We start from the raw sequence: 13,034 nt of genomic DNA on the forward strand, positions 1-13,034 counted from the left end.
CTGAGGTCAGGAGTTTGAGACCAGCCTGCCCAACATGGTGAAACCCTGTCTCTACTAAAAATAAAAAAATTAGCTGGGTGTGGTGGTGCACGCCTGTAATCCCAGCTACTTGGGAGGTCAAGGCAGGAGAATCGCTTGAACCTGGGAGATGGAGGTTGCACTGAGCTGAGATCATGCCATTGCACTCCAGCCTGGGCAACAAGACCAAAAAACTCTGGTCTCCAAAAAAAGTCAAGATATGAGGGCCAATAAAAAGGAGAAGTGGACTTGGAAATCAGCTTTCACAAATACGGCCAGCCAGATTGTCCTCCTACGAGGAATTACATGAGACTCAGTGATGGAGATCTTTGCCCAAGAAAATAGTTAACAGTACACTGGATCCTATGTACTATTTTTTGCAACTTCCAAGTATGCTAGGGATTAGCAAGGACACCCACATTCGCTGCAAAATTAGCGCTTCATGCACAAAGACTCCAATCTGCCTGGATGCCACTAACATTAGCAGACCACCATTTCATTACTGCATGCTTCTTTTTACTGTAAATGACAGAGCAACAAACTTCTACAAACTGGTGTCACCACAAATCCTTAACCAGATTCCTTGATAACTCACTACCTTCCAATCTGGCCCCTGGAGACTCTTGTACCAGGGGCAGGGACAATTACCTACAGCACGAAGTTCCCACTGTGCACTTTGTTACGCCAATTTTATCCTCCCAGGGCAAAGGCCAATAGACCAGCCTGGGCTTCAGTTGCAAAAAGAAAGGTAGGCCAGGCGCAGTGGCTCACGCCTGTAATCCCAGCACTCTGGGAGGCCGAGGTGGGCGAGGCAGATCATGAGGTCAGGAGTGCAAGACCAGCAGCCTGGCCAACATAGTGAAACCCCGTTTCTACTAAAAATACAAAAAATTAGCCAGGCGCGGTGGCAAGCGCCTGCAGTCCCAGCTGCCTGGGAGGCTGAGGCAGGAGAATCGCTTGAACCCGGGAGGCAGAGGGTGCGGTGAACCGAGATTGCGCCACTGCACTCCAACCTGGCCAAAAAGAAAAAAAGAAAAAGAAAAAAAAAAGAAAGTTAAAGAAAAACACAATACTTCAGATTTCTGAATCAGAAAGGTTGCTATGAAATTTCTCCAAATGGTGCTGTTGCAGTGATTTTAGCAAACTTCTGCTCTTCATTCTAATACAAGTTCTTGCAAGTCCTAGTCAATCCCCACAAATTAGTTTCATGGAGAACAACATTCTAAATCTAGATCCATCTAGATCTTCAGAGGCCGTATTTGCTCTAAAACTTCCTTGGTGGCTCACACTTGTAGTCCCAGTACTTTGGGAAGCCAAGGCAGGTGGATCACCTGAGGTCAGGAGTTCAAGACCAGCCTGGCCAACATGGTGAAACCTCGTCTCTACTAAAAATACAAAAATTAGCCAGGCGTGGTGGCATTTGCCTGTAATCCCAGCTACTCGGGGGGCTGGGGCAGGAGAATCGCAAAAACCCAGGAGGTGGAGGTTGCAGTGAGCTGAGATCTTGCCACTGTACTCTAGCCTGGGCGACACAACAAGAACCTATCTCAAAATAAAATGAAATAAAACTTCCTTGGGCCAAGTGCAATGGGTCATGCCTATAATCCCAACACATTGGGAGGCCAAGGCAGAAGAACTGCTTGAGCCCAGAAGTTCGAGACCAGCCTGGGCAACATAGTGACATCCCATCACTACAAACAATTAGCCACACATGGCGGTACGTCCTTGGTCATCTCATGAAAAATAGTGAATAAGGAACTACAAGTAGAATGAGTAGATACAGTAAAAGATAATTCTGATACTTGCCCGAAATTCTATGTTAACAGGATTTTTAAATAAGTTCTCTCCCTCAACTATACATGTCTCCCATCTCTTTGTCTCATTAGCTATTTAGCATCTTACACAAGAAATGTCCCTTACTAAGAAGTCTTCTGTGCAAATCAGTCAAGTCGCTGATAGTTTGGCTACAGACCAAACTTCTAATGAGGTGCTTCCCAGATTGTGTGCCCTAGTCTGAAATGGACACTCAACACTCAAGGACACAGGACACTCAAAAAAAGGGAAGCTCTGAAGTCCAGAGTCTTAGGGAATCATTAACAAAAACTTATTTTGGAGAAGCAATTTATGCTGCTTCTGATATGACAGTAAATAAAGCTTGTTTAGCCCAGCACATATCCAGCTTCCTAGAATCCTGTGCATTTTTCACAACACACTTATCCCCTGAAGAAGAGGGTTGCGCAATTTGTACTGCAGGTGGAAAACGCTGCCCTCAGCTACAAGTTCTTCTCCTACAGTCAGGACCACCTCCCTCCCACGCACTTTGCCATCAGAAAGATATTACACGCTGGGTCTTTCAACGGCAACCACAGTTCCAAACCAAGGAAAGGTGCTACGGAAGATTACTCAACCTTCTCGGATTATACGCTTTTTCCATCAAGGAGGTCACAAGAAGGGCATTTCCACTTTCGGGTCCTATGGCGTGGCACCACTGTCTACTAATTTAGTGAAATGTACCTCAAAAGGAAGGGGACTTTTACCCATATTAACCCCTCATAAGTCATTCTCCCCAGGAGACACCTGGCAATGTCTAGAGACATGTCATGACTGCAAGTGGAGGGCAGCGGCCATGGGCATCCTGGATTGCACAGGACAGCCTCCCGCAACCAAGAATTATCCAAGTTGCCATGAGAAGCTGAGAAGCTCCGCCCTATATCTATGTCTCCTCCCAAGACCTCCCCCCTAAAAAAAAAAAAGAAAAAAACAGTAGGGAAATGTTGGAACAGATTGCTCTGTGGGAACTAGACCCGGAATGCTCCGATAGGGCAGGGCCTGTCACTGCTACACAAGTGGCTAGAATTGATCCCAAACGCACACCTAGCGCCTCAGTGCTGGCCATGCCTTCCCAAATACACTCACTCAACCGCTTTCGGCATCTCTGATGTCTAAAGTAAAACCTCCAAAAGCCCAACAACCAGCGAGACCACACCCACACCATTGCCCTCGTCTACGGTGGAAAGCGCACTCCACAGGTAACAAAGCAGCGGGTTTAGACCACGCCTCTTTACCTTCCTCAGATATTGCCTCAGCCAGCTGCCAGGGGTAAACCGCACTGTGAGAGAACTCTCAACTACGGCTGCAGTTTCTCATGGAGGCTGAACTTTTGGCAGGAGGTCTGAACAGCAGTCCTTCTGGTGGTGCAGCCCGTGACTGATGGTTTCTTTCAACTGCCCCGTTACTCCCCTGGGAAGGACACAACCCTCATGAGGATTGATGGACATGCTTTTTGACAGAACATGGTTTCATATTACACTCAAGACTCCAGGGGCTGCATACTGCAATTACTGGCTGCTCCCTACTCACAAGTGTGACTGTGCAAATACTGAGGTCACTAATTTGATAAATTTAAAGAAGGAATGGTCTCGGAAGAAAAAAACTGATTTCCTACACAAAAAATGTCCATGCACATACATATGAGTATGCTTTCTCACAGAGAAGCTATAGACCAAAACTCAGTGAGGGAGAATGAAGGCCAAAGCTTGAATCTGATTTCATCCCTAACAGGAGCGGGGAGGGATTCATAGCTATCATCAACTGATATACACCCTGCAATGAGAATGCAATGGAAAGCCAAGTTCCAATGTCTGCACGTATCTTGCTGCAAACAAACAGGAAGGAGAGTAAGACATGCTTGTTGTTCCCAATACTAGCAGTGGCTGGAGACCTGCAGGCAGGAGTAAATACCCACCTATTAAATTTAAACCTACATTACACCTCCTTGCCTAGGCTAGGGAGACTCTACTTACCTGGAAATGGTGTAGGCAATCTTGAAACTCAAAACCCAAACAGGATTTTCCTCAGTTACAGCCTCCTGAAAACTAGCTATGCTCAGAAGTACCCAAGGAAAAAGCATGGATCTGAACCTGTTTTCTGACAAGTTTCCGCCCGCTGCGAGGAGGCGAACCACAGGCACTTACCATCCTCCATGTCCTCCTCCGCGTTGTTGTGTCCATCACTCAGGGCCACATTCCCATTGATCACAGGGTTCTGAGTAATTCTTGGTGGGTCATCTGTATCTCCCGCTTTAAAGAAGAAAAAGAAATTCCACGGGTTTTACATTCATGGCTTTAATAGAATAAGCAAAATATAAACTTATACTTTTGATGTTGTCTAATCATTAATAAATTCCAATTGTACCACAATAAAGATTCATTCTAATCCAAAAAATATTTATACTAATGTTTACTACATACAAACTTTCACTGTTTCAAAACACTAAATGGAATTTGAAAACATGCTATACCACACTATAATTTGCTTTATTTGCAATGATATTCTGCACAAAACTTTTTATGTAAAATCTCTTATGTAGGCCAGATATGGTGGCTCATGCCTGTAATCCTAGCATTTTGAGAGGCCAAGGCGGACAGATCACCTGAGGCCAGGAGTTCGAGACTAGGCTGGCCAACATGGTGAAACCCCGTCTCTACTAGAAATGCAAAAGTTAGCTGGGTGTGGTGGCGCATGCCCGCAATCCCACCTATTCGGCAGGCTGAGGAATGAAAATCACTTGAACTCAGGAGGCGGAGGCTACAGTGAGCCAAGATCATACCACTGCACTCCAGCCTGGCCGACAGGGTGAGACTCAAATTAAAAAAAAAAAAAAATTCCTTAGGTAGTTCTTACTTTACAATAGCTAATCAGCGTAAAGAACCTTTATCTAATCATGCAAAGTTATTATTTTACTATAGGTTTCCTAGTAATTAAAACAATTCTACAGGCAATTTTGTTGTGAAGATTACTGAACATACGCAAATGGTATACATTAAAACAAATATTTTAAACGTTTTCATCATGAACACATGCCAGTATCTTTTTTTTTTTTTTCTGAGACAGAGTCTCACTCTGTCCCCCAGCCTGGAGTGCAGTGGCGGAATCTCAGCTCACTGCTACCTCTGCCTTTCCAGTTCAAACTATTCTCCTGCCTCAGCCTCCTGAGTAGCTGGGATTACAAGCATGTGTCACCACGCCCAGCTAATTTTGTATTTTTAGTAGAGATGTGGTTTCACCATGTCGGTCAACTGGTCTCGAACTCCTGGCCTCAAGTGATCTACCTGCCTTGGCCTCCCAAAGTGCTGGGATCGCCCACCCACGCCAGTGTCTTAAAACATCAAATCATCATCCTCAAGGTGTCAGTGGACAATTCCTGTATAATTATGTAAAGATCCTGGAAAGTGTTTAGGAAAGGATAAAATTGTTTTATCACTCTAAATGCGTGCTAAATGCTTGGGCTGAAAAACACATATAACTCAAGTTCGGATTCAAAACATTTTAAGTTACCACTGGCAAATAAGGTGTAAATTACAACATTCCAATCACTTTTCATTAAGTTTAAAGCATAAATTTCTCACACTCACACAGGTGGTTATTCTACAAGCAGAATAATCACAGCAGGACTTTTAGGTTTTACCTAGGTTCACACGTCCCATTTAAATCAATTTGTTTTTCCCCATATTAGAATAGCTCACTGCAACTAATGCTGGCCCAACGGTTGCCTACACAGTCGGCTTTCCCTGGTGCATTGGACACCAACAGAAATTAAGAATCTCAACTGCATACAGGAGATGTGCTTTTTAACAGCCAGGTAGTTGTGTGTGTGGCCTTCACAATTTCAGAGCCTTTCTGCCATCCGAACCAGCAACCAATCTGATTCAGCACCACGGACAGTGCCATGCTCGCTTCCCCCTCCAGCAACTCTCCAAAACCCCAACGCTTAGATTACATCATAAACCTCTCCAATAATTCCTGAATAAAATGGTGCTCCCCACCACCCAAGCATCTCAAAACATTCAAAATACCAAGAAACAGGTATTACCGCTCAGACGTTTAAGATTAAGACATTAAAGATCAATTTCAGTCTTGACAGTCTCTTAATACACTTAATTAATGATGCATTAAAAGTTATTTCTGGTCCGACCCGTGGCTCATTGCCTATAATCCTAGCACTCTGGGAGGCAGAGATGGAAGAACTGCTTGAGCCCAGGAGTTTGAGACCAGCCAGGGAAACATAGTGAGACCTCGTCTCAATTTATTATTATTTTTAAAGCTTATTTCTGAAAACATATACACATACTTCTAAACTAGTCCCTAGACCATCATGTCTTGACAGAAATATTGTGGAAGGGGGTTAAGGAAAAGAACTCAGATGTACACTCAAGACACAGGATGAAGAGAAGGAAAAATGTCTTTTTGCTGGTTAACTAGCTCAAATATGCTCTAAATCAAATATACATGCTAAATTTAAAAAAGAGAAAGAAAAGAAAAATCAGGTACTCTGAAATGTCTTTCATCCACATTCATTTTCCTACAACTACATCAAATCTTTAAAAAGTTTTATGAGATTCATAAATTGTAAACCAAGGACAGTGACTGGCCCTAGAAAGTGGAGGAGGCAAGAAGGGAACGGGGCTGGGGATGGACAAAGCAGGATAGTGCCTTATCTGCGACATTTAAAGATGAAAAATTTTTAAGAAGTAACATGTATATTTAAACTTAAGAATATATTTATGTACTAACTGAATAGGAAAAAAAAACCTATGAAGGCCTATTATGGCACATTCCAATGGAATTTTTTTTTTTTTTATGGAGTTTCGCTCTTGTTGCCCAGGCTGGAGTTCAGTGGCGAGATCTCGGCTCACTGCAACCTCTGCCTCCAGGGTGCCAGCGATTCTCCTGCCTCCATTTCCCAAGTGGCTGGGATTACAGGTGTGTACCACCACGCTTGGCTAATTTTGTATTTTTAGTAGAGACAGGGTTTCATCATGTTGGTCAGACTGGTCTCAAACTCCTGACCTCAAGTGATCTGCCAGTCTTGGCCTCCCAAAAGTGCTGAGATTACAGGCGTGAAACACCACGCCTGGCCTATAAATCTTAAAAGTAATTTGCTAGAGGTACACCCAGTACTTTTAACTTCCTTGGTTCAAACTTATCCTATGACAATAGCTTTAAAACATGGTTTTAATGCATGGATGCAAAAATGAGGGCTCATTTTCTGTACATAAAACTTCATGTCTAAAATCAGGATCACATGTAAGTGTAAGCAGTCTAAAGTGTGGAAAATAATCGAACTCTACAACTGCTCTGTAATTCTGAGGTACAGGTTATGGTTTCATGAGGTCCAGTGAAATCAGACTGAGACACAAGTGAATTCAGATTAGAGCTCAAAGAAGGGCTTCTTTGGGTGACTTGAGAGAGACTGCATTGTCTCCAAAAGTTACAGCAATAATAAAAACCAAGATCAATTCAAGAGCGCATAACATCTTACAGGATGGGGTGGGGGAAATGCGTAAGCTCTACCCCCCATTTTTCAGCAGTGGGATTAATTGCAGTGTGATGACTAAAGAAAGCCTATTATTTTCTGAAATGGTTCTAGTGTGAAGTTAGGGCTTCTCTGCAGTTGGCCTTGAAAACGCAAAGCAGACAGAGGTCTGCGGTTGCAGCAGAATCTGAGCAAGACCCCAGCTTTTACATCCAAATTAACACATCTGAGTTGGTGTGGCCAATCTGCAATTTTCCACCTGACAGGTGCAGAGAAAGTGATCAAGGCCAGTGGCTGTGAAATGGCAAAAGGCCACTGGTTGGCCACCGAGTACATAAGGGGTGGGTCCTGGCCACCAACAGCCCTATGGGTGTCCAAGCAGCCACCAAGGTGATTCCAGCCCAGCTCCCAGGGGCAGGAGATCCCATTTTTAAAAGCTCCTCATAAATGAGTTAGTTCCGCAAGAGGATTAAAATTTTAATTAAGACATGGTAAATCCCTGGTCCAGAAGTAAATGATGAAAGCACAGGATAGCCACACACACAAGAAATCTGTACTAGACTTCAAGAAATAGCCTAAACGATAAGGTTGCCTTCTTTTATTGTTCAAGACAGATGTACAAGATTGGCATGCACATACATTTACTGCCATGTAAGAGTGATGTAATACCAAGTTTTATATGCCACCTTTTCGGAAGTTTTTAAGACATGGGGACTGATTTGGCCAAACACTTGAGCTAAGGCACTAATTTTTTTTTTTTTTTTTTTTTTGAGACAGAGTCTCGTTCTGTCTCCCAGGCTGGAGTGCAATAGTGTGACCTCGGCTCACTGCAACCTCCTAAGTTCGAGCCTCCTGGGTTCAAGTGATTCTCCCACCTCAGCCTCCTGAGTAGCTGGGATTACAGGCAACTGCCATCATGCCCAGCTAATTTGTCTGTATTTTTGTAGAGATGGGGTTTCACCACGTTGGCCAGGCTGGTCTCGAACTCCTGACCTCAGGTGATCTGCGCACCTCGGCCTCCCAAAGTGCTGGGATTACAGGCGTGGGCCACCATGCCCGGGATATGGCACTATTTTTGACACAAAATTATCTCAAATAAGACTGGGGACATGTTTGGCAAACACAAGTGACAATGTGCAATGTCAAATAGACAAGCCCTGGATGAAAAACGTCTATAGGAAATAAAGCAATCACCATCCCATAATACGCATATCCCACCCAGAAATAGAAGACAGTCTCCATTATTGGTGATTGCTAGGCCTGTTAACGCAATATGTATATGAAAAGGCAGAAAATATGTTTTCGAAACACCAAGTAGGCTCCCTGGCTAGTTCCAGGGCCTATATTCCCACCTGCTCTACTGGGCACTTAACGGCTATACCCAGCTTTCCTCCCCGTGAATTCCATTTGTGATGTCATAACACAGAACTGCTACCCCACCAGAGAACACCTCCCAATCGCTATGGAAGTTACGTAGACCACTTCAGCACGCGAATCTAACCCCTGAGATAACAGATCAGAATAAGCAAGATTCCAATTGGCTGGCTTTCATATTTTCTGCCACTTCACGAAGATTTATCAATCCTCCCCCAAAAAGCTGGCAGGGGGCGGGGGTTGCGAACACAATACAACCCTGGTGTGTTGAAACTAAGAGTCCATGTCCTGCCGCCACCAGGTGGTGCCTTGTCCATGAAGACCCAGCTCAGCCTCTGAGTCACAGGTGTCTCCACTCAGCCCCCCAGATCCTTCCACTAGTAACAACCTAGTGATCAAAACTACAGCTGTTATTACGGCAGATACGCATGGGCCAACATCTGGTCTCTGGGTGGCTCACATGGCGCCCTACAGCCCATCTCACCCCGCCCCCATCAGTTCACCTTGAACTCCCTCTGGCTTCTGCATGGTCCTCTCTTGACACCTCATCTCCTCTCCCCACACTGATCCATTTAAATATATGACTTAAAATAGAGGCTACAGAGGTAAACTAGAAAGCAGTGATCTTTATATAAATTTTACTGATACAATGTCTAGATGCATAGCCCCAAATATACTTCAGAAGTCTGGCTGAGACATGTCAGTATTGGTTATCTCCATCCATCACCAGCATAAGGAGCTCAACCTGAAAACCTGACTCACCTTCGAGCCCAAGCCTGTGGTTCCCAGCCATCTCTGCATGGCTCTGCAGTGGCGTCTGCTGGGGGATGGGGGAGGTTCTCTCACCCACATCAGAGTGACTGCATAGAATCTCTAGGAGCTCTACCTCAGCATTCTTTTTTATTTTTTAAAGCATCCCACAGAAGCCTTGTCTTTAGGACCAGAAACATTCAAGCAACCTCAACTTAGATAAGGCAGTCCAGGAACAGAAGAGGATATTAATGGAAAAACTGGTGAAACTCTGAAAGAATCTGACTTTGGTTAACAACACACCAATGCCAGTTCCTTGGCTGTGACAAACTCTGGTTTAAAACACTGTATCAAACACTGGTGATATAAATTGTTAACAACCCAAGAAAGTCGGTGGGGGGCACACAGGCGCTCTGTCATAATTTTGCAACTTTTCTGTACATCTAGAATTACTCCAAAATTAAAAGCTAATTTTAAAAAGGCAAAGTAGAATGCCCTCTCAGCCTAACAAGCAGGAGGAATAATTGATGTAAATGAAAAATTTCAGGGCACCTTACCACACATCAGTAATCCCAGGCACTTAGGACCCTGAGGCAGGAAGATCCCTTTAGCCTGGGCAACACAGTGAGACTGTCTTTTTTAAAAAAAGGATTAACAGGAAACGACGTGTATAAGATAAGCAATCTGGGCCAGGCAGGGTGGCTCACGCCTGTAATCCCAACACTTTGGGAGGCTGAGGCGGGCGGATCACCTGAGGCCAGAAGTTTGAGACCAGCCTGGCCAACATGGCAAAACCCCATCTCTACTAAAAATACAAAAATTAGCCAGACGTGGTGGCGCATGCCTGTAATCCCAGCTACTCAGGAGGCTGAGGCAGGAGAATCACTTGAACCTGGGAGGCGGAGGTTGCAGTGAACTGAGATCACGCCATTGCACTCCAGCCTGGGTGACAGAGTAAAACTCTGTCTCAAAAAATAATAAGTTGGGTGTGGTGGTGCACACCTGTAATCCCAGCCACTTGGGAGGCTGAGGTGGGAGGTAAAGGCTGCAGTGAGCAGGGGCTGCACCACTGCCATTCCAGCCTGGGCAACAAAGCAAGACCCTGTCTCTAAATAGGCTACAAAAAAACAGAAAGGGAAAAATGTCAGCATTATGCACCTACATAGAGCACGGCGTAAATTCTCAAGCAATTCAAGGCAGACAAAAAAGCAGTTTGGGAGCTGAAACACAAAACACTTCCCACACAGAAGCCAGGAGACAACTGGACAAGAGAATTGCTCAGGAGACCTGTAGCCAGTCTGGGGAGCTTGCATCTATGTGGGAGCAAGAGGGGGAGAGAAAATACTGACCACGTGAGAAGGAACTACCATCTGCTTAAGTATTTCATGAATCAGTAACTCCAATGAGCCCCTATTATGTGCCAGGCCTTGTACAATTCTCAGGTAATCGTCACTGGCCCCAGGGTAAGGTAGGGCAGAATATCCTCCCTATGTCACCAGACCAGAGTCACAGCTGGACTGGCAAAAGCACTGCCACAAGAGGCCCTAGGCAGGAAGAATGGAAAAGTCCTGAGCAAACAGGCACGACACTCCGAGAAGGCTGAAGTTCTTTGACTACATATGCTTTTAAATATGGATATTCCCAAAATAACCTGGATTCCTGTAGGACTGCTACTACACTATACTATACTGACTTGATTAAACTTTTCTTGATTAAACTTTGAGATAACTGTAGATTCACACAGTCTTAAGAAATAATACAGTCAAAAAAAAAAAAAAAAGAAAGAAATAATACAGTCAGTCTTCCACATCTGTGGATTCAACAAACTGCACAACAAAAACACTCGGGGGGCCAGGCACAGTGGCTTACACTTGTAATCCCAGCACTGTAGGAGGCCGAGGCAGGTGGATCACAAGGTCAGGAGATCGAGACCATCCTGGCTAACATGGTGAAACCCCATCTCTACTAAAAACACAAAAACTTAGCTGGGCACGGCGGCAGGCACCTGTAGTCCCAGCTACTCTGGAGGCTGAGGCAGGAGAATGGCATGAACCTGGGAAGCAGAGTTGCAGTGAGCGGAGATCGCACCACTGCACTCCAGCTTGGGCGACACAGCAAGACTCCGTCTCAAAAAAAAAAAAAAAAAATTGGGGGGACGGGGGAGTCTGTACTAAACATGTACAGATTTTTTTCCGTGTCATTATTCCCAAAACAATAGTCTACCAACTATTTACATAGCATTTACACTGCATTAGATATTATAAGCCACCTAGAGATAATTTAAACTATACAGGAAGATGTGTGAAGATTATATGCAAATACTACACTGTTTCATATGAGGAAGACTTGAGCATCTGTGGATTTTGACACCCTGAGAGGGGTCCTGGAACCAATCCACCATTAATACCAAGGGACAGGGAGAGATCCCGTACCCTTTTCCTAGTTTCCCCTTACAGCACCACTTTGCAAAACTACCCTGCCTACAGTATCAACAGCCAGGGTCCTGATGTAACCCACCAACCCAATGAAGATTTCTCCACATTTACATGTACTTACATGTATTTAGTTCTCTGCAATTTTATTTTGTGTGTAGATTTGTGTGTCCACTACCACCACTTAAGATCCTGAACAGTTCCAACACCACAAGGATCCCTCCAGTGGCCCTGTTATGACCACCCACCCCGGCATGCGTGCTCCCCCATCATCCCCGGCAACCCTCATATGTTCTGCATCTCTGGGATCTTGTCATTTCACCAATGCTATATAAATGGACACAGTGTGGAATGAGTTGTTCCTTTCTCCGGTATTCTAGGATATCATGGCAGGGATGGACTGCCATTTGACCATTCACTTGCTGACATCTGGGTCCTTTCCAGATAGAGGAAATTCACAAATAAAGCTGCTATGAAAATATTGGACTGGTCCTGGTTTCTATTTATTTCTACTTTTGAGTTCTGAAAGAAGTAAACACAAGCAAGCAAATGTTAGCTCGCAACAATGCAGACATGAATAAGGAGAAATCAACTGGCCTTCCCTGAGTGCTAACATGAAGGAAACCATGAATGTTTCGCCTCCAGGCATTCTCAATGTAATGTTCATATGTACATATCATGTACATTGCTCATGCACTTTTTCTCATGAAGGAAAACACATATACTATTCACATTACGTGGGTAAGTTTAATAACTCCAAAACATTGTCATGATTTATCAACCACTCCCCTAAAGAAGACTGTTTCTGGCCGAGCGCGGTGGCTCACGCCTGTAATCACAGTACTTTGGGAGGCCAAGGAGGGCAGATCATGAGGTCAGGAGATTGAAACCATCCTGGCTAACACGGTGAAACCCTGACTCTACTAAAAATACAAAAATTAGCCGAGCATGGTGGCACATGCCTGTAATCCAAGCTACTTGGGAGGCTGAGGCACAAGAATTGCTTGAACCAGGGAGGCGAAGGTTGCAGTGAGCTGAGATCATGCCACTGAACTCCAGCCTGGGTGACACAGCAAGACTCTGTCTCCAAAAAAAAAGGCTGTTTCCATCCAGGTTTTTCCTTTATTTTTGTGACTCCAAATGAT

At 44.5% G+C, this 13,034-nt stretch overlaps 1 protein-coding gene across 4 annotated transcripts in view; it reads right to left on the reverse strand.

Annotated features, from left to right (window-relative positions):
• USP7 (ubiquitin specific peptidase 7) overlaps nt 1–13,034 on the reverse strand; it is a 69,368-nt gene that overhangs the window by 33,523 nt on the left and 22,811 nt on the right. For 2 of the 4 annotated variants that reach the window (XM_024349753.3, XM_016929384.3), the window contains exon 2: nt 3,993–4,097. In XM_024349753.3, the coding sequence (XP_024205521.1) occupies nt 3,993–4,097 (105 nt within the window). Of the gene's footprint in view, nt 1–3,083; nt 3,259–3,992; nt 4,098–9,469; nt 9,590–13,034 lie in introns of those variants that run through there. The other 2 variants (XM_016929385.3, XM_054668157.2) reach the window with 2 other exon arrangements.

Source organism: Pan troglodytes, chromosome 18, assembly GCF_028858775.2.
Source record: "Pan troglodytes isolate AG18354 chromosome 18, NHGRI_mPanTro3-v2.0_pri, whole genome shotgun sequence".
Taxonomy (NCBI): Eukaryota; Metazoa; Chordata; class Mammalia; order Primates; family Hominidae; genus Pan; species Pan troglodytes.